The 23513-nt window shown below is 43.8% G+C and overlaps 1 protein-coding gene across 1 annotated transcript in view; it reads left to right on the top strand.

Moving 5' to 3' along the window:
* gfra4a (GDNF family receptor alpha 4a) overlaps nt 1–23513 on the top strand; it is a gene marked incomplete at both ends in the record, with an annotated part of 284239 nt that overhangs the window by 213858 nt on the left and 46868 nt on the right. The window contains one exon of the mRNA XM_083633004.1: nt 8619–8699. Coding sequence (XP_083489130.1) covers nt 8619–8699 — 81 coding nt within the window. The remainder of the gene's footprint in view (nt 1–8618; nt 8700–23513) is intronic.

Here is a 23513-nt window from a genome sequence, read left to right as displayed (position 1 = left end):
TTATTATAAGCATAGACTTGGGGGAAAATGTTGATACTTTGTTGTAGCTTGAAAGACAGGCAATATTGATTAATGTGAATGCATTTCTGCAGTGTGACTGTGCCAAAAAACCCCCCCCCCCCCCCCCCCCCCCATGAGCTGTAAATAGCTCATGGGACTATTTATACCACAATTCAGAAAATTATTAGAATGTATTTTTTTATTTAAAATCTTTAAATATAACTAAATGTTTCTAGAGCACAGTGCATACAATTTATTTAGCAAATAGGGGATTTATAGACTGGGGGGGGGGGGTATAGACTTTGGGGAGAGATGATCCAGGGGGGCTGCTGACCAAAGGGGTCTTTGAGGGGCTTCGACTGGGTCCCCAACAAATTGAGAAATTGGGAAATTGATGGGGAAATGACTCATTTACAATAAGCTAACAATTAGAATGTAGAAGAATGGCTATTTTGATTATAGTTTCACTGTTACCTCTATATCTACAATACTTATACTATATATATATATATATATATATATACAATACTTATTATAATTTTTGTATTGGAATTCTGGACAAAATCATACCTACAACTAAATAAAGTATCAATATTTTCCCCCAAGTCTCTGTGTATAATAACAAAGCTATGAAGTGTAGTCGTAGACTGAATTTCAATCATGGAAGACCAAATAAGGCATTAATAGAGCACCCCATGCTGTCATACCCCTCAGCCCAAATGACGTCACTAAATGACGTCACCATCTCCGACGTCACCTTCTCCATGACGTCACCTTTGCAGTGTGACGTCAGTTGCCCAAATGACATCAGTTATGACATCATAAATGACATCAGTTATGACATCATAAATGACATCAGTTATGACATCATAAATGCCCTTCTCCTGGTACTATATAAAGCCCCCATCACCACAGCTTAAATCACACTTGTGCAGTCATCACTCACCTTGTGTCAGCATCACGCATTCATCCAGCATCTCCAGAGCAAAAAGCTTCATTCAGTCCATCATCATGTCTGAGTCTGAAGATGAGCGGCAAAGGGTCAACTCTGCCGTGGACGCCTTCCTCCAGAGCACGATCAACGCCCCGGCCAGCCCCGGGCAAATCTCCAATCCCCAGGCTTCATCTTCGGCGTCACAAGGGACGCTCCTCTCACCAGGGGCCGCAGCCGCAAAAGGACATCCAGCGCCACGGAGGTCCAAGTCGTCTCGCCCGGATCTCAGTCCGCATAGCACTCCGGAGGCCGTGGCCGCGGCGAAAGAGCCAAGATCCCCTGATCGCAACGATTTCATCACTGGTTGGGTCCCTCATCGATGCCCGGCTGAGGACGCTCGGGAGCCCCACGCTCCCCACAGCAGCAGCCCAATCAGCACCGCCCCAGGTTTCAGGCTTGTATCCCCCCTTTTCAGCCGGCATCTCTTCCGTGATATCAGCCCAGCCAGCCCCGCTTCAAATCCAGGTGTGTGCGCCGCACTCATTGCAGGCCGGGTGCCAATCCCTGAGCAACTCTGCCCTGTTGCATACGGCCGCTTCCCTCTCCCGTGTCCAATCGGGTATTATCAAACATGCATTTAGTCCCTGGTTTCAGTCAACGTTGCGGCAATGCTGCTGCACTCATTTCAGGCCGGGTGCCAATCCCTGAGCAACTCTGTCCCCGTTGCCCGCGGCCACATCCCTCTCCCGTGTCCAATCGGGTTTTTAACAACATGCCTCTAGTCCCAGTTTCCAGTCAACCTTTTCTTTTCATAGCATGTTTCCTCTCTTATGCATCCAATCCATCGATCCAATCCCAGTCATTTAGATAAAGTATAACCCTTGTAAACTTTTTCCGGCCTATGCTGAGTAGCGCGCTAGCTACCTGGCTAGCCACCGGCCTTCCATGCTATACTGCGCATGCGCGTGGCTGGTTTAGCGTTGTCAGTGTTGCCAGATGGCAAATGTTGAATTATCGTACCAGAGGGTCAAAATTATCGTTTTTGGAGTGAAATTATCGTACGCCCCCTCCCCAGCGCGGCGCGCCTTGGCGCGCCTATATCGGGGGGGGGCTGCGGCTGACCACAGGCTACTTTTTGGACTTGGCATGATTTTTCAACACTGTGATCTCAGCCTGCGTTGCAACAACAACAAAACACCCTGCACGTATTGGCTGCAAATACGTTGTTTGAAGAGATGATTGTATAAACAGATAGAGTGATAGACGTAGGATTCGTCTAAGTGTCACAAAATGATGAAATTATCGTACATTTGGGGGATTTGGGGATTATTGATCGTACATCGTACAGAGGTCGAAATTATCGTACAAATATGATAATTATCGTACGTCTGGCAACGCTGAGCGTTGTATTAGGTCGGTCCGTCTCCCGTTGCTTGCTTTCAGGCAAAATGGCGATAATCATCAGTTCTGCTGTTGCCTGTCCTTCAGGCCAAAAATGGCTTCTTGTTCAATTTAATTCAATGCTCCTTCTATCTGTCACAGCTGCATGCGGTTCTGGCTTCCGCATATGCTTGAATTAAGTTTTTTTGGGGGGTATTCTAGAGGTGAAAGGTTGCAGAAAAGAGGCACCATGAGTTCCCTACTTTCTCCCAGTAGGGAATCGCTCTTCCTCTACGAGATTTACTCTGGTATTGCAAACGTATACGAAGCTACAGTCTCGATCATAAACAAAAGGTGCTCCTCCCAGTCCACCATGGCTTTAATGTGCAGTGCAGCATCACCCGGCTTTCTGTTATGCATAACTTGTCAGGTCAGCAGAGCTCATTCCCCGGTCATGGCGCAGTAGATTCAGCAGAGCACATCCCTGGTCACAGCACAGTGGCTACAGCAGAGCATATCCCGGTCACAGCAGTGGCTCAGCAGAGCATATCCCTGGTCACAGCACAGTGGCTTCAGCAGAGCTCCTCCCTGGTCACAGCACAGTGGCTTCAGCAAAGCATATCCCTGGTCACAGCACAGTGGCTTCAGCAGAGCTCCTCCCTGCAAAACTTATCCAAAAGCCTATCCAAATATCTAAATGTCCGTTTTACTCTCTTCTTTTCTTTTCTTTTCCTGTCAACCATTTTATGTGAAGCACTTTGAATTGCCTCTGCGTATGAAATGTGCTATACAAATAAACTTGACTTGACTTGACTTATCCCCGGTCATAGCACAGTGGCTTCAGCAAAGCATACCCCCGGTCACAGCACAGTGGCTTCAGCAAAGCATATCCCCGGTCACAGCACAGTGGCTTCAGCAGAGCACCACCTTGCCTCATCCAAACAGTGCACGAGAGTCGCCATAGTTCCTGCCTCAATTCAGAGCTTTCCAGGGCGAATCCAGTTTTCCAGTTCCATGTCAAAGGCGTCCCTCTAGCTGGGGAAAAAACCTCCGGGCCCTCATCATCTCTCGAATTCCTGGGCATTAATCTTGACACCAAGCTTATGCAAGCTCCCTCCCCCTCGAGAAATTGTCTCGCATCCACGAAATAGCCCAGTCCTATTCAGCAGCCAGCCACATTTCAAAACGAGACCTTCTGTCTCTGCTCGGCCACCTGAATTTTGCCATGCACATTATTCCCCAAGGGAGGTCATTCATTTCCAGGCTGCTCGATTTAGCATCTTCAGTCCCCAGCCTCCTTGACTCAGTTACCCTCAATGAGGGAGGCCGAGCCGATCTCAAATTCTGGGCACACCTCTTAGAAAATTGGAACGGAATCTCATTTTTCTATGACGAAATCGTCTCATCTGCCGACGACTTAAAACTTTTCACAGATGCAGCACATTCACTGCTCCCCCTCCTGCTGGACGTCAAAACTAATCAAAAAGGACATGGCATGAAAACCGTGTGTCTCCACAGCCAGTCTCTGCCTCAACTGAACTAAATCCACCGTACAACAGCTCAGCCGAGGGTGCGGGTGCAACTCTCCCAAAGTGACAGTACACGACTGTCAAAACAAATGAAAAAGGCCCATAATAGACATAGACACGCAACTTAAAGTCAAATCCAAGGGGAAAACGTACTTATTAACAATGGTCAGCCCACCTTTAATATTCCAAATGTCAAAATGCACAAATCAGAACGTGCATCTATTAGGAATAGAACAGATAGATAGGAAAACTATGAGAAAAATATCAAGCCAATCTTTGCCTCATACAATTTGGGATAAAGTGCACAACTAAAGAATATAACATTATGTCTACCCATTTTTAGACATTTTCATGCTATAATAATATAATGCTAAAGGTTAAATATTGCATCTTTAAGCCATTGCTGGCTATGCTCATGCAGGTTGTTGCGACCTTGGTCATTACTGACCTTAAAAATGCAGGTCATCGCTGACCTTTTTTCTTTTGGGGGGGTCCTCCCTTCAACAACTGGGCTGCTGTCTTCATCAGCCTATGCGTCCTACATCCATCCAGAGCAAGCTGCTATATATTATCAGCCCAAATATGCCTCCTTCCATGATTGGTAGGAAGTATTAATGCATTTCATTGGTGGTGGTCTTCTCTCCCAATCCCCGTTTGGTGCCCATGCCGGGCAATTTGCATATAACCCCATAAGTGTCCTTGCCATTGCTTAACCTCAGTCAGCCCACGTCCTGACAATTTGCACAACCCATTATCCCTGCATTCTGCTTAAACATCAGTCAGCCCATGTCCTGACAAGTCAGCCCCCGTCCTGACAATTTGCTCAACCCTTTATCCCTGCATTCTGCTTAAACCTGTCAGCCCACGTCCTGAGAAGTCAGTCCACATCCTGACAACTTGCTCAACCCATTATCCCTGCATCCTGCTTAAACTTCAGTCAGCCCACGTCCTGACAAGTCAGCCAATGTCCTGACAAATCTGCATAACCCATCATTCCGGCATTTGCATAAACCTCAATCAGCCCTTGGCCCCCTTTTCCTCATCTCTCCCCATCATCACATGACAAGATCCTGGTTCATCCTTCACTTCCAAGACCACACTCCAGAAATGCAACATCCCTGCAGAGAACTATTCCAGTCACTCCTTCAGGATCGGAGCAGCCACATCAGCAGCCATGCAGGGGGTGTCCTCCGCCTCCCTTCAACAACTGGGGCGCTGGTCCTCATCAGCCTATGCATCCTACATTCGTCCAGAGCAAGACGCCATATTATCAGCCTAAAGATCCCTCCTTCCATGACTAAAGAGGCAACAAGCACTTCGTTGGTGGTGATCAAACTCTCCTTTTCTCTTCAATGCGCCCATGCCCGGGCTATCCACATCCACTCCCTTGCATCCCCGCTTTGCCTTAAAAAACCCCGGTCAGCCCCTCATCTCCCGGCATGCATAAATTCTCCCCCTGTCAGCCCACGACCTGACTAAAGCATACCCCAGGCGAGCTCCATGACCCCCGTTTTCACTCTCCCAGTTCCTGAAATAACTTTAAATTCCTTTGGGGGATGTCCTATCTCATACAGCACCGACGCCCTCTCTCATAAGCAAGAGGAGCGTCACATCATGGAGTCATACGCCATACTCAAACCGTCTATTCTGATTCAATAAAGTTTGTTAAAATTATATTAAGAGTCTCTCATGATTGAAGTGTAGTCGTAGACTGAATTTCAATCATGGAAGACCAAATAAGGCATTAATAGAGCACCCCATGCTGTCATACCCCTCAGCCCAAATGACGTCACTAAATGACGTCACCATCTCCGACGTCACCTTCTCCATGACGTCACCTTTGCAGTGTGACGTCAGTTGCCCAAATGACATCAGTTATGACATCATAAATGACATCAGTTATGACATCATAAATGACATCAGTTATGACATCATAAATGCCCTTCTCCTGGTACTATATAAAGCCCCCATCACCACAGCTTAAATCACACTTGTGCAGTCATCACTCACCTTGTGTCAGCATCACGCATTCATCCAGCATCTCCAGAGCAAAAAGCTTCATCCCACCACCTCCCCAGATCACCACCAATGTCATGACTCCTGTTGGAAACAAATCCCCTTAGGGGGGATGTCCTATCTCATACAGCACCGACGCCCTCTCTCATAAGCAAGAGGAGCGTCACATCATGGAGTCACCATGATGTGACGCTCCTCTTGCTTATGAGAGAGGGGCGTCAGTGCTGTATGAGATAGGACATCCCCCCTAAGGATTTGTTTCCAACAGGAGTCATGACATTGGTGGTGATCTGGGGAGGTGGTGGGATGAAGCTTTTTGCTCTGGAGATGCTGGATGAATGCGTGATGCTGACACAAGGTGAGTGATGACTGCACAAGTGTGATTTAAGCTGTGGTGATGGGGGCTTTATATAGTACCAGGAGAAGGGCATTTATGATGTCATAACTGATGTCATTTATGATGTCATAGCTGATGTCATTTGGGAGAAGGGCATTTATGATGTCATAACTGATGTCATTTATGATGTCATTTATGATGTCATAACTGATGTCATTTGGGACGTCATGGAGAAGGTGACGTCGGAGATGGTGACGTCATTTAGTGACGTCATTTGGGCTGAGGGGTATGACAGCATGGGGTGCTCTATTAATGCCTTATTTGGTCTTCCATGATTGAACTACAGTCTGCGACTACACTTCAATCATGAGAGACTCGTAATATAATTTTAACAAACTTTATTGAATCAGAATAGACAGTTTGAGTATGGCGTATGACTCCATGATGTGACGCTCCTCTTGCTTATGAGAGAGGGGCGTCAGTGCTGTATGAGATAGGACATCCCCCAAAGGAATTTAAAGTTATTTCAGGAACTGGGAGAGTGAAAACGGGGGTCATGGAGCTCGCCTGGGGTATGCTTTAGTCAGGTCGTGGGCTGACGGGGGGAGAATTTAGGCATGTCGGGAGATGAGGGGCTGACCGGGGTTTTTTAAGGCAAAGCGGGGTTGCAAGGGCGTGGATGTGGATAGCCCGGGCATGGGCGCATTGATGAGGAAAAGGAGAGTTTGATCACCACCAACGAAGTGCTTGTTGCCTCTTTAGTCATGGAAGGAGGGATCTTTGGGCTGATAATATGGTGTCTTGCTCTGGTCGAATGAAAGATGCATAGGCGGATGAGGACCAGCGCCCCAGTTGTTGAAGGGAGGCGGAGGACGCCCCCTGCATGGCTGCTGATGTGGCTGCTCCGATCCTGAAGGAGTGACTGGAATAGTTCTCTGCAGGGATGTTGCATTTCTGGAGTGTGGTCTTGAAGTGAAGGATGAACCAGGATCCTGTCATGTGATGATGGGGAGAGATGAGGAAAAGGGGGCCAAGGGCTGATTGAGGTTTATGCAAATGCCGGAATGATGGGTTATGCAGATTGTCGGGACATTGGCTGACTTGTCAGGACGTGGGCTGACTGAAGTTTAAGCAGGATGCAGGGATAATGGGTTGAGCAAGTTGTCAGGATGTGGACTGACTTCTCGGGACGTGGGCTGACAGGTTTAAGCAGAATGCAGAGATAATGGGTTGAGCAAATTGTCAGGACGGGGGCTGACTTGTCAGGACATGGGCTGACTGATGTTTAAGCAGAATGCAGGGATGATGGGTTGTGCAAATTGTCAGGACGTGGGCTGACTGAGGTTAAGCAATGGCAAGGACACTTATGGGGTTATATGCAAATTGCCCGGGCATGGGCACCAAACGGGTATTGGGAGAGAAGACCGCCACCAACGAAATGCATTAATACTTCCTACCAATCATGGAAGGAGGCATCTTTGGGCTGATGATATAGCAGCTTGCTCTGGATGGATGTAGGACGCATGGCTGATGAGGACAGCAGCCCAGTTGTTGAAGGGAGGACCCCCCCGGGAGGGGACCACCCCCCCCGGGATGTCCTATCTCATACAGCACCGACGCCCTCTCTCATAAGCAAGAGGAGCGTCACATCATGGAGTCATACGCCATACTCAAACCGTCTATTCTGATTCAATAAAGTTTGTTAAAATTATATTAAGAGTCTCTCATGATTGAAGTGACAGCAACTACATCTGACTGACATACAGTTATCCTCTTAAACTCCACCATGAAATTTGGAAAGCCCTCGTGGCTGAGTGGTTAAAGCCGCTTGCTTTGCAATCAGAAGTTCAGTGGTTCGAATCCACCACTGGGTTTTAGCAATCTCTGTCCCAGCCCGGAGCTTCTTTACAGGTCCGGTACCATGTAACTACATATGACCCACAGTTGAAAAGACTCACTCCACTTTACAGGTCCGGTACCATGTAACTACATATGAACTACAGTTGAACAGACTCACTCCACTTTACAGGTCCGGTACCATGTAACTACATATGAACTACAGTTGAACGGTCTCACTCCACTTTACAGGTCCGTTACAATGTAACTACATATGAACTACAGTTGAACAGACTCACTTCATTTTACAGGTCTGTTACAATGTAACTACATATGAACTACAGTTGAACAGACTCACTCCATTTTACAGGCCTGTTACAATGTAACTACATATGAACTACAGTTGAACAGACTCACTCCATTTTACAGGTCTGTTACAATGTAACTACATATGAACGTAATTTATAACTATTGGTAATTACTGTGTAATTACATTTGGTGTTCATGTGTAATTACAAATAGTTCATATGTAACTAGGGTACCTGTAAAATAAGTATAAAATATCTTGTGTTTTCTGTGTTGGCAGGGCTAAACCTCGTGGAGAACTACCCGTATGAACCAGAGGAGAGGGCCTCCGACTACGTGCGTCTCGCCTCCATCGCTGCAGGTGAGTATGGCGAGCTGACACTGCTGCTGCAAGTGTCTCTCTGCATCTGCCTTCAACTATTTGGAGTGGGCGGGGAAAAGCCATTCAGCCAATCGAGAGCATCATATTTTGCAAAACAAACAGCTCGCTGCGATACATGTCAGAGACAGCAAATGGGGATGTTAGTGTGCGTGGAGACGAGAGGGACTGAGTAGATGGGTGGGTACAGGAAGTGTTTGATGAGCAGCACTCTGCCATGCCTGCGAGCCCATGGGCCAGCCTGAGGCCTGCTATGTGCTGCTGGTAGCCCCCGAGACACAGATTAATTACCTATTGACTTGAATACATCTGGAAGCCTGAAGACTGAGGGAGAGAAGACAGAGGGTGAGAGACAGGAAGAGAGGCATACAGATCAAACAGAGGAGACGGAGACAGAGAGAGACACAGAGACAGACAGACACAGACAACCAGACAGACAGACAGACAGACAGACAGACAGACAGGCAGGCAGGCAGGCAGGCAGGCAGGCAGGCAGGCAGACAGGCAGACAGGCAGGCAGGCAGACAGAAAGACAGGCAGGCAGACAGAAAGACAGACAGACAGACAGACAGGCAGGCAGACAGACAGGCAGGCAGACAGGCAGGCAGACAGACAGACAGGCAGGCAGACAGACAGACAGACAGACAGACAGGCAGACAGACAGGCAGACAGACAGAGTATGAAAGATGAGTTAGGGAGAGAGAATCAACAAACAAAGACAGAGGGAAGCAGTGAAAGAAAAAGGATTGAGAGAACTAGCTTATTTACTAAAAACAAAAAATATATGTATTTGTTGTTGTTGAAGGTTTGGAATAGAGAGAAGCTGCACACATCCAAGGCTTTTTCTTTTCCCTGTGGAGAGGACATGAAGTGAAGTATTTTGTTTTCTACAACGGCAATTCTATTCTGTATGAGATGAGCTGAGATGAGATGGAGAGTCTGTATGAAACTTAAATAATGGCTTAAATGAAGTGATTAGGATGGAAGCCTTTCATGCATGGGCATACAGTTGAATGATAGCCTTACACAAAAACCAGTTTGATGGAGTTTTATAAAGACAGCTCAAAGAGGGTTACTGCCAAATGTAATGATTCAAATGTGCTTTGAGGGCTGAGGGTAGCCCAGCCCAGGGTGTTAAAAAAAGAGTTAATTTCCTACCCTGGCCCAGTCGGTATTTTGTGAACATGAACAATGCTGTTAGAAAATTAGAGGCCAGAGGAACAAAAGTCAAATTGAAGTTTTGTTCTATAATAAGTTTTCCTAATTTGAATGGGACGCCTACTCAAAAAATATTTGCTGGCACGAAAGTAAAGCTTGTTTTGTATGTGATAGAGAATAGAATTCTATACATCCGCTTAAATGTATATGTAAATGTATATCACAGCTTATCTAATACCAAATAAATTGAAACTAATGAGTCCAGGAAGATTTACCATAAAAGTATATTTAATAGCTTACATTCTCTGCAATATGCATATATTGACAGAGGGCATGAATCTCAATGTACACATGTATCGATGTACAGAGTCAAATATTCAGCCGCGATGTCACAATTTGACATACGCTTTATACTGTAAAGGAGGGAGGAGCAGAGAGGAGGGGGTGATGACTTGACTTGGAGCCTATAGTGCTGCCTGTCTGTATCAGCAAGTGTTCCTGTCTCATGGCCATTGTCATGCTGAGTTTCTGAAGGCCAGAGCAAAGGGGAGAAATCTCCTGCTTGATAAGCTAGTTATGTGTCTCTGCATAGTGCAAATATGCATTTGTGAGATGTCATGGGTGAATCTATATGTCAGATGTCATGTCATAATGTGTATGTCATGTCATCGTTTATAGCATTAATTATGTGTATGCAATTATAGCTTATAGCTTATTGATTAGGAAATATTGATTAGGAAATGGCATGGAACTTATATTTTTCTCCAACAATCCACCCAATTGTTATGTTCATCAACTATAACAATAATAATTACAAAATTTAAGTTCACTATTCAATATAATGCTTGTATCTATACTTAATTGTGGGCCAGGGCTGGGCAGGGGGGGTTTGAAAACATAGGAAACATTAAACACTTGAAAGAACACAGAATTTTTGATCAATATGCAGTCCAGCGCAGTCTCAGCTCATATCACAGCATCTCCATTATCTATTGGGAAGAGAAAAACAAATTTTAGGGATATAATGACAAAATTACATCACCACTGCGGCTATAATAATATAGGAGTGGGCCTTAATGTTAACTCTATATGGTTCAATGCAAACAGTCTAATTAATAATAATATAATGCATTGAACTTAATATTCAGTGTGTTCCAAATCACACTTAAATCTTTTCCACTATTGTAAAAGAAGCTTCTTATATACTTGTATAATTTCACTTTATTCAACGCTCGAGTCCTTCGGACCTTCCTCTAAAAGGAATCATGTTAAGTATTCACAACAGGAACAATATTTTCAAAGTATTCACAACAACAACAATATTTCTCATCTTATGTGATGACTCTAGTTCATTCATTTATTTGTTTGTTCCTGGTGCTGTTGTTATTGGTGTTATTAAACTATTTAATAGCCCATCTCCATGCAGTGGTTTAATTTCTTTTTGGGAACTATTTTATTAGAATAAAATTCTATTTCTAGTTTACTTTAATATTGGTTTGTTTGAATAGGAACTGAAACTTTCTAAAATGCAAAACATTCATATCATTGATTAATCATATTCATTAAAACATAATCACAGTATCATATAACTGATTATTCTTAAAATGATACTTTAAAACACTTAATTTTATTTAATATTGAAAATAGAAAGAATTTTCTTTACTCTAGTGAGCACAGTTAAACGTACTCTCTCTAGTAGTTTACTAGGCTAGGGAGCACAGTACTCAAAGTACAGATTTGTGCTGGTGTTGAAGGTTTTCTGTGACGTACAACCTGTAACTATAAACATTAGATTTCACAATGTGCCTGTATTTTAGACAAAATAACTTCATTACAAGTTATTAGTACAACAAGTACGTACATACGGCAGATAATGTTTTGAGATACTCTGTGAGTACATATTCAATTGTTTATTTTATAATTTGTTTGCAATGAACCTCATAAACAAGATGGCTCCTTGAGTCTGCCTTTCAAGTTTACAGATTTCGTGGACTTGTCTTGAGTGGGCTGGATGAATTCCCAAAAAAAACTGCTTTAAGAGCTAGCTTATTGGGGTGGGTCAGTCCCCAGACTGAGGCAAAACAACAATACTCTAAACGCAAACTCAAGTGTAATCTCGTCCTCAGAGGCCATTGGCTTATCTATAGATACTTTTGAAAACATCTCACCGTACTTAAGTGTAAATTTTGCTTATGTGTTGAAAACATACCAAAAGTCAAATGTTGGTATGCCCACTTACCGTAATTTTATTTCTCATCCACCCAATTGGTGGTTGATAAATGTGCATTTTTCTGTTTAAGAAAATACTTCAGATTCAGATTATCGTACACAGGAAACTCTTATCCATCACCACACATTCTATTATGATTTATTTTCAAAATAATAATCAACAGTCTATTTACTCTAATTGATTTTCAAATTTGCTTACTGCACTTTAAATAATGCAGAGCTTACTTCACTCTATTGATTCATAACAAACAAAACATTCAATCACTTTGCTCTCTCAGGGTGTGTTAACACAATCAGCCTGGAGGTGTCGCCATAGACTAGCTTGGCGTCGTATTCCAAATTGTTTTCGCTAGGCTAATGTTTTGGCTAAGTTGTTCTGAGGGAACATAAACAAATTCTTTCAGCCTGTTATATTCCAAAACATTTTTTTTCTACCCATGTTGATCTGATCACAGCATCTGTGTGCTCAAAGTTTTGGGGATTGAACCTGGGGCTTGTTTCGACATTCAATTTCATAATGAATAATACTGTGGGGTTTTAAACCTGTGACTCAGGGCCGATCTCTCCAACCAGAAAAGGCGGTGGCTGGCTCACTGTTGTTTGCTCAAAGGCTGGGAATTGAACCTGGGGCTTGTTTCGACACTCGTAAGCCCAGTGTCCACGTTTTCCACATGCACGGCATCTATCGCTACGACGTTTATGCTTTTGGGGTACACCTGGTGCGGTGTCTAATTTTACGGGCCCAGTCAAATGCTTATCTCTCTCATATTGTTTGATAACAATCCCAAGCTGTCTAATTGTCTCTCTGGCTCCTTCACACTCTGGCCTTCTACAAGGCCCTTCAGCGTCCATTATGATAGCTTTTTCAGAGAGCAGAACCAGATGGCTTCCTTACAGTATGAAAAGACAACTGAGCAGGCCTAGGCTTATCTACAGTATTTGTTTTAGTTTACACACGACTCGGTGAGCCGTTGTTTTGATCAATTCTGTTACGTCTCTCTCTCTCTCTCTCTCTGGCAGAAGGCAAATCACTGATTAGGTAAACTGACCTCTCAGGAAAAACTCTGGAGGTAAAACACACATCTCAGGTGAACTCAAAACTCTGGAGGTAAACACACATCTCAGGTCAACTCAAAACTCTGGAGGTAAACACACATCTCAGGTCAACTCAAAACTCTGGAGGTAAACACACATCTCAGGTCAACTCAAAACTCTGGAGGTAAACACACATCTCAGGTCAACTCAAAACTCTGGAGGTAAAACACACATCTCAGGTGAACTCAAAACTCTGGAGGTAAACTGACCTAAAGTAATAAACCTGTATTTTAGAGAGAGAGAGAACTAAGAGAGAGAACTACTGTTTTGTTTATCACTTACTTGTGATCTCTGATAGTGTCCGTGTGTGTAAAGTAATTTTCAACACTTTACCTTTTAGTCGATGTGGGGTCTCTGGTGACAGAGGGACGGTTGTTCTCCTGTTGACCAGTTCCGTCCGTGTGTGGGGTATCTGGAATTTACAAATTTGGTGACAGATCAATTTGTTCGATGGACAATTGATTCTGTATTTTGGGATTGGCTAAAATACACTTTTTGCAAACTTCCTGTTCAACTCCTTTAAAATAGGCTTCTTAAGAAATTGTTTTGTTTTACAGTGAAACAGCTGCTTATTTTTGTTTGTTTGTTACATGCTTGTTACACATTGTAGGTATTTCAAAAACATATCAACCATATTGGTTAGACAACTATGATTGCTTCCCAGTCTCGCTCGGTGCTCAATATCTCTGGCCGATCCTAGCCAGCGCGCCATGGGGCTACACACACCCCTCGAGTGAGTGGTATGTTATGGGGAGATCTTTTGGTTTTATTTAGTATGTCGTGTGGTTCTTAAAGACCGTATCAAGCATATGCCTAGAATCACCGCAGTTTCCCACTGGACTATAATAGTCGCTGCTAATGCAGCCTTATGGCCTTTTTAGGCAATATGTGATAACGCTTCTCAGGCTCTCTTGCTGTGCAGCTTAACACTGGACCATCCTGGTCACTGCAAAATACAGCCGGTCAAGAGAGTTTGTAATGGTCCTGAGGTCATCTGTATTATTTACATTGGGGCGTCCCCCCTTTGTCTCAAGAAGCCCACAAAATACTAACTTAGGTTAATATATCAACCATACATATTTACAGTTATATACAATGTCATTTTGACACACCCACAACATGCAAACATTTCAGATTCTTTTAGATATCAGACGACAGCTTCAGTAATGAATTATGAAATTAATTCAGACTTACCCGCTCTCGTAGATATCCTGTTCGTGACACGCCAATTGATAGAGAATAGAATTCTATACATCCGCTTAAATGTATATGTAAATGTATATCACAGCTTATCTAATACCAAATTAATTGAAACCAATGAGTCCAGGAAGATTTACCATAAAAGTATATTTAATAGCTTACATTCTCTGCAATATGCATATATTGACAGAGGGCATGAATCTCAATGTACACATGTATCGATGTACAGAGTCAAATATTCAGCCGCGATGTCACAATTTGACATACGCTTTATACTGTAAAGGAGGGAGGAGCAGAGAGGAGGGGGTGATGACTTGACTTGGAGCCTATAGTGCTGCCTGTCTGTATCAGCAAGTGTTCCTGTCTCATGGCCATTGTCATGCTGAGTTTCTGAAGGCCAGAGCAAAGGGGAGAAATCTCCTGCTTGATAAGCTAGTTATGTGTCTCTGCATAGTGCAAATATGCATTTGTGAGATGTCATGGGTGAATCTATATGTCAGATGTCATGTCATAATGTGTATGTCATGTCATCGTTTATAGCATTAATTATGTGTATGCAATTATAGCTTATAGCTTATTGATTAGGAAATATTGATTAGGAAATGGCATGGAACTTATATTTTTCTCCAACAGTATGAATATTAAAAGGTATCAGCTATTTTAAGCCGTTCACCTACAAAATACTGGTATATTGAGAATAAAATAATCCAGATCTTTATATTATTGAGCAATTAATTGAATTTCTTTAAATGGATACAGAGCCTTTTGTGATATTGTGACAGATTGATGGTCGGCTCGGAGAGAATGAATGGGAAGCTCACTGTGGATTTGTCTAAACTTTATTTACCAGTATACAGGATCTGTTGTATTATCTCTTGCAATATTGAAGCAGCACTAGGCAGTTTCACATGGCAGTCCCAAATGGCAGGGAGAGATAACAAATTAAAATTTAAGGATTTCAAGTCCCAGAATCAATCAATCCAATTATTGAGTTTGTCGAGTGGGCACCTCACATTAAATTGTTTTTGTCATTGAATGAGGCCCACTACATTTCCTGAAAGCTCAACAACAAATGCTGGCATCCCAGCTAACCATTCCTGACAATGAACAGACATACACTCGCCTACACAGGAGGCTTTCATATTCCCACGACATCCCAGCCAATCATTCCCAAACCCACCGTGAATCTCAACAGTATCATTGTGATATCATACCTGCCAAGATTAGGCTGTGCAAAAGAGGGAGATGTTGTGAGGTATCAGCAAATCCGTCAGTGAAGTGATCCGTGTTCTGTCGATTTATGCTGCCTTGTCAAAAAATGCTTGCACTACCTTATCCAAACATCCTACCTTATCTGTAAAGGGGAGACTCGTGGGTACCCATGCCCATTTTCATTTAGATATTTTGAGGTGAGAGTTCAAGGGGCCCCTTTGATCATGCTTTTTCACCTCGCCAAAATGTTGACTAAATTTGCAGCGTGATTTAGCCTCCTTCCTGACAAGCTAGCATGGGATGGTTGGTATTAATCGATGCATTAGGTCATCTACTTTCATGTGATGCCAGAAACTTTACTCTGGCTTTAAAACTAACCCAGCTGCAGCCATTTGATCTGGAATCAAACACAGGAGTACGTTCAGTGAGAGACTGATTCCACCTAGATGCAATACGGAGAGGCACAGGAAATCATTCCTGCCTGTGGCCATTGGTCTATTTAATGCCTCTCTTAAAAGAGCACCCCGGAGACGCTCAGTCTCCCTGAGACTGAGCCAGCCGATAGGTTAACTGTGCCTGGCTGAGCCACGTGTAACGTATAGGGCAAGCCGACTTAATATAGTCCAGGGTGCAATAATGATAATTGGCACGGAATGTATACTTACTCTACGTATTTTGCTTCTTAGACATATTCTACTTATTTTTGCTTCTATCGCATTTACTACTGTTATTCTATGCTATGTTGTGTTCGTATTCTGCTTATTTTGCTTAATATCGCATTTACTACTGTTTTTTTATTTTTATTTTATGCTATGTGTGTTCTGTGAGCGAGCTACTGTAACTTGTCCCAATTTCCCCCCGGGGATCATTAAAGTCTTTCTGATTCTGATTCTGATTCTGATCAGGAATTAAAGGGAGACATTACCAATCGGGAGCACAGTGGGAGAAAGGGTTAACAATAGGGAGACTCCTGCAAAAATCAGGAGTGTTGACAGGTTTATGATATCTGTTCCGCTAAATCATCGTGGATGCTATGACACTCACCTTAACATCTCCTTAACGGGGTCATGCCTATGTTCCCAGGGTTCTATGTTCCCCGGGTTCTATGTTCCCCGCTCCTGCTAAAAAGGGTTCTATGTTCCCCGGGTTCTATGTTCCCCACTCCTGCTAAAAAGGGTTCTATGTTCCCCGGGTCCTATGTTCCCCGCTCCCGAAAAAAAGGGTCCTATGTTCCAATATCTCGACGTTGTGAGACTTCATTGACAGACTGCATGAGGGAAAGCTCGAGTCTATAGGCTCAGATATATGCACACATTCAGCAGCAGGAGCAGCAACATGCTATCCATAATATTAAATTTTTCAGAGAGAGAGAGATCAATATTTGCAATATTCACACAGCACAAATCGCCTCTGCCTATATAACCCACAGACATGCACAAGTTCTGTAAAGCCATTCAAATAAATTGTTTAATTTCGCTTGATATGTACCGTAAATTCCGGACTATAAGCCGCGGCTTTTTTCCCGTTTTTTGGCCTTTTTTGCCCCCTGCGGCTTATATAACGGTGCGTCTTATCTATGGATTTTTTCAAAAAAAAAAAAAAAATCTCTCTTTTTTAGCACTCTTTCTAACTATAAATCCACTTCTGTTTTAATTTCCTCTCTTGCCCTCTTTTAACAACATAACATAACATAACATAACACAACACAGGTAAGCAGAAAGAAAAAGACGAAGCAATCACGCCATGAATGAGGAAATGACTCACCTGCTGGAGGCTGGAGATACACGCTTGGGCTAAACTTTTACTCCGTGAAACACTATCGATTAAGTCCGACATCGCTCAGAGGTTTTGAGCAGCTTGAAAACAAGTTTGAAAACGTGCAGAAGTCCATCCACTCACTCACTAAAGAAACTAAGGCAACCGTGAACAGAGTTTATAATGCGGAAAAGCGCATCCGCGCACTGGAGGACAAAAACAACACAGTGAGTCCGAAAATGGATAAAATGCAAAATCGAAACCCTGCACACGCAGGTTGATGACTTAATCAGCAGGAGTAAAAGAAATAACATTCGCCTGATCAATGTAAAAGAGGAGCTGAGATTGGTGACATGGACGCTTTCGTGGCAAAATCCTGTGTTACATCCTGGACCTGAAGGAAGGCGAGAAACCACCAGAGGTGGACAGGGCACACCGGGCGCCTCGGCCACGTCCAGACCCCGGCCTGCCACCGAGGGCCATCTTCATCTGCCTACTCCGCTGGCCCGACCGTCAACTCATCCTCCAGGCTGCGGGGAAGAAGCCCCTCACCTGGGAGGGTACGCGCTTTTTCGTCCGGCAGGACCTCTCCGCGTTGGTGCAACAGAAACGCGCAACATACAACAGCATCATCGAGTCAATGGATATCGCTTTGGCGTACTGTACCCAGCGAGACTCGTCATAACCAGACCGGACTATCTTTAGCACTCTTTCTAACTATAAATCCACTTCTGTTTTAATTTCCTCTCTTGCCCTCTTTTCACCACACCGCGGACACTGTGTGCCCAGCGGCGGAACAAGAGCTCAAAGTGAAACTGCCGAATATCTTTTGAGTTGGACTGGTCAATAGTACTGTGAGTAACTAAAATAAAAAAATAAAAAACGGAATTCTCTCTTCTTTAGCACTCTTTCTAACTATAAATCCACTTCTGTTTTAATTTCCTCTCTTGCCCTCTTTTCACCACACCGCGGACACTGTGTGCACTGTAAAAAAAACAAAAAATACCACAATGTGTGATTTTGTCTGGGGATTAGTGACCTGACTTTTGTTTTGTTGAAATGTTAATAAATGGGAGCTTCCCCAAACAGCCATCTCTTTCCCGACAATCCCCTCTGTGCACGAAGCCTTACATATGGTAATTAAACATCAAAACACCCGCGGCTTATAGACCGGTGCGGCTTATAGAAGAAAAAAATAGTCACCTTTGAAGGTGCGGCTTATAGACCGGTGCGTCTTATAGTCCGGAATTTACGGTAGCTATTATATTTTGGTGTTCAAAGTAGTCTAAGTAAGAACTGGTGAGATAACTGCTGGCCACCACCTATTAGCTGTCGGTGGAGGTGATTTCTCCGCTAAAGAAAGCCATTAAAGCAGGCCTATTTGTTTTCGTTGCCTATAAGTCCACATGGTCTATTAATGAAATAAAAAATATATAATATAAAAAAACATTGGGAAATACATCATCCGACAGTAAAAAATAAATTATAAGTTGGTGAGGACCAACTTATAATTTATTTTTTACTGTCGGGCTCGAATGTGTGCACATATCTGAGCCTATAGACTCGAGCTTCCCCTCATGCAGTCTGTCAATGAAGTCTCACAACCTCGAGATATTGCGCTTTGCACTCGCCGACTTTACGCATACGAGCGGGGAACATAGGACCCGGGGAACATAGGACCCTTTTTCGGGAGCGGGGAACATAGGACGCGGGGAGCATAGGACCCTTTTTCGGGAGCGGGGAACATAGGACCCGGGGAACATAGAACCCTTTTTAGCAGGAGCGGGGAACATAGAACCCGGGGAACATAGGTACGCTCCCCTCCTTAACTAATCCATTTTGTATGGGGCTGTAATGTATAACTGTGTGAGATCACATGGATAAGGTGTCTTCTCCTGCTTGTGGCTATTGGAGACAGCATGTGGCTATTTACTAATGCATACCAAACCATAAGCATAAACATAGCAAAACCATAAGCATAAGTGGCAGTCCCCTTTAACACAGCAGAAGATACATTTGGTGACCTCATACATAAGCTGCTTATTCAAATGACACCACTCACTTGAGGAATTGCATTGTGCTAGACCTGCAGGGCCATATCATCGTAAAAGCGGTACTTTTGCGAGATCTCCAAATTACGCATGGAGAGAATTACAGCATGCATCGCGCAAACTGTTCAGTTCAATTTATTTATACAGGAAGGGATAAAAATGACATTTCACATGTACATTTAACTGGCCTGACTCAGTTACAAACTGGTTTTCAGCAGGTTCCTGTTCTGCAGCACATGAAACTAAATAATTAATATACAAAACATGTTCAATTGCACTACATACAATTATACAAACCTGACAAAACATTACATTTACAAACATTCATTAATTCATCAATACAATCAAACAGCAACAGCAAAAAAAATTAAACCTAGGAATGAGTCGGATCAGTGATTACAGGTGTTTTCTAGCATCAGATGTTGTTTGTAGGCTTGTATGAAATGTGAGATGGAGGTTATTGCTCTGGTGTGGAATGGGATCTCGTTCCAAATTTTGGTGTATGTGTGGAAAAATGATCTTAGTCCATAATTATTTTTGTATGCCGGTACTGGTATTAGTGCATGTGAGATTGATCTGGTAACTGTGTTAAAGGGAATGCGAGACGGGAATCTCATTGGTTTGAATGTAACGCCCAGGCATTGCCAGGCCACACCTGTGAATAATTCTGGTGGTTAAGACCGCCCAAATCCCGTTTGCACCGCGCGCAGATGGCATTTTGCGGGGCATGGAGAATAGCAGATGACTTGGCACAACTCCAATTTGCGCCTGCGCCCGGTGTTATGCCGAGTTTGCATCCTCACCATATTTTGGGGCTGTTTTAACTTAAAAACAGTCACGTCTACCCAGACAATTATATCATCTTTAAGCAGTTAAATTTCTGTATAAATCAGTACAATATGCTCCCATGAGGTGGGGATGCGTTTGGCGCCGGGGGTGCAAAACTCGGCATAACACCTGGAACGCAAATTGACACTTGCGCAAGGCGGACTGCTATCGTCCCTGCAGGGAAGACCGGTGCGAAAGCGCCAAAATAAAATAGCGCTTGTACCAAGATAGGGCCCGCAGTGTGCAGCATCCTCGTACATTTCACTCACACAGTGACTCCATGGGAGGTCAGAGGTCATCCATGCCATGCATCTTGACAAGTCAACTGCCAAAACAACAAAGACATGATTAATGGATGTGTTTCTGCCCTTACAGCATCTCTCCCTTAAGCAGAATAATGACCCCTTTCAAAGGCGCGAGCAAGAAGCACAACTCATCATATTTTGAGGGGTTTTCTTCCAGTAGCTTAGTATATCACCCTGCACCAATTAACCAGTAAAGCCAAGCCAACTCAACTTAATTTAGAAAGTGCTTCTGTTGCTTTTTCTGTACTAATAAAGATACTTTTTAGTGCATTTAGCGGAGTCAGAGGTTTGTCTTACTTGAATATATCAACAAGAGTCTCATGAGAGGAAGAGATGTACACAGCAGGAGGCTGTACACTTGTTCAAAGAGGAAGAGATTGAGCCAATCGTTTATGCATCTCCCAAGGATGTACAGCATGTGCTGACTTCAGAGCAGGTCACTGAAGTAGAGTTAAAGCAACACGTTAAGGATGTTCAAGATACTGGTACTGGCCTACAGGGCAGTACACCAGTCAGCTCCCCTGTACCTGCAATCTATGGTCAGGTTCCAAACCTCTCAGCGCTCCCTTCGCTCCTCCACCAGTGCAGGTCGCCTCGCCCCTCCTTCGCTACGGGCGCTCAAAAGTCGCTCATCCTGATCTCGACTCTTCTCGTCCCTGGCACCCCAATGGTGGAACGAGCTTCCACCTTCGGTCAGGACTGCTGAATCACTGCCGATCTTTCGGAAAAGACTAAAGACTCACCTTTTCAGGCTCCATCTGGGCCCTTCTTGATCTAACTTCTTTCTCTCTCTTTCTATTAATTAAAAAAAAAAAAAAAAAAATCCTAAACTAAACTCGTACCACTGTTCCTTCAGAATGTGTAGTTGTCATTGACTGTGCTCCATAGTTGATTGCTCTATTGCTGACAAAAAGTGTGTTATTGTAGGTCGCTTTGGATAAAAGCGTCTGCCAAATGACGTAATGTAATGTAAATGTAATGTACAGCATGTGCTGGCTTCAGAGCAGGTCACTGAAGTAGAGTTAAAGCAACACGTTAAGGATGTACAGCATGTGCTGACTTCAGAGCAGGTCACTGAAGTAGAGTTAAAGCAACACGTTAAGGATGTACAGCATGTGCTGACTTCAGAGCAGGTCACTGAAGTAGAGTTAAAGCAACACGTTAAGGATGTACAGCATGTGCTGGCTTCAGAGCAGGTCACTGAAGTAGAGTTAAAGCAACACGTTAAGGATGTACAGCATGTGCTGGCTTCAGAGCAGGTCACTGAAGTAGAGTTAAAGCAAGACGTTAAAGTGTAACTTACCCCCAAAACACTTTTTTCCAGCTTTTAACCAATATATATGACTTTGGGGGTGGTGTGTGAAGAATTCTGGTCAAAATGTCCACATTTGAGACCAAACTGTTACCATTGTACCATTTGTATCATTTTCAGCTGCATAAGTGCCCTCTATGGGTTCAACACTGCTTTTTTTTTTGCCCTCAAAACTGCACAAAATGTGGTACAACCTGACGTCACGTTGTACCCAAAGACTATGGGATTTCAAGATAGTAACTCCCCTACTCCCCCTGTACCCTTTCCCGGCTCCTCACAACTCCAAGCCTATTCCCATGATGTCACAAGCATTTTCCTACCAATATGGCGCTACAATACACACAGCTCATTGGCTGTTTGTGTCACTTGACCTGTTAATCACCTGTTAATTGATTACAATCGCCTGTTATTTTCCTACCAAGATGGCCATGTGGTGATGTAACACAATACTATCAATAAACGCCACTATAATCATGAAAGGAAGAAAATTGCATTGTGTTGCTGTAAATCATTCCCAACCTTTTTCATACTAAGGAGCCCTAATTTAGGGCAATGGACCCCCATATGATGAGATTTGGTCTCTCAGATGCAAATCAGTTTTTTTTTAATGTAGCCTAGATATGATTTTGTCCAGAATTCCATATATATTGAGAGATAACAGAGAATCCTGGAATCCTCTCAAGGACCACTGGTGGTCACCAGACCCCACATTGAGAACCACTCAACCACTTTGATTGTGCAGAGAGGAGAGAGAGAGGAGGACTCGTCTGTGCCCCTTTTTCACAAAAGCAGCCTACAGCCTAAAATGTATTTTCCTGGTTCACTTTTGACGGGGAGGAGAAGGCAGGTAAAGTGACAGTGACACTCACCTCCGACTTATAGGCTACTCAGCAGCTGTCGGACGTGAGCGTCAGTGCAGCTCTGCCCCTGTCTGTGACAAGCGGCTTGTCCAGTCGTATGCAGTGGTTCACGCAAACAGATGTGGGATTCCCGCAATCCTGTACCCAATTTCAGACACTGATTGTGCAGAAAGGGGGGGGGGGTGCCTGGGCGCACACTACAGTCTATGGGCGCACACTTTTTACAGTCTATGGGCGCACACCAGCGATTTTTGTTTGTGTTTGTTTGTTGTTGTTTTGTGAAGGCTACAGCCAAACTGTCGCCCCAGGCAGGAGGCTGTTTCGCCTGTACTGTAGACTGGGCAGCAGGGGGAGAATGTTCTGCGGCCCACTGCGGCTCTGCTCTGCGCTCGTAAGGAAAAAGCAGAGGTGCACTACACTTTTTGACAAGAATCACAAAAAAGGGAGAAACGAAAATTAAAAAGGGACTTCATGGCGGTGTATAGGACAAGTTGGACAAGGGAATAACGTGGAGAAATCTCTCGTTGTGATTACATGAGCGTGTTGAGAGTGGGGGGTTTGTCCTGAGTATTGTGCTGTGCTGCGATAACCAGGCTCGCGTCACTAGGCTCTTTTAAAGGGATAGTTCTGTTTGTTTGAAGTGGGGTCCTATCAGCTAGTTCGATACACTAACTTAATTAGGTACAGTGTTCTGGAGGCTGGGCGCATTGTGGAACAAGACCCGGCACTCAGAGCAGCAGCCAAACCAGCCTTTTCTCTGTAAGTACGTGGGGTCAACAACTAAAACGTAA

This window comes from Poromitra crassiceps (genome assembly GCF_964638095.1).
Source record: "Poromitra crassiceps genome assembly, chromosome: 3".
NCBI lineage: Eukaryota > Metazoa > Chordata > Actinopteri > Beryciformes > Melamphaidae > Poromitra > Poromitra crassiceps.
The sequence above is the reverse complement of the archived record's forward strand: the minus strand, read 5'-3'. Positions and strand labels throughout refer to the sequence as shown.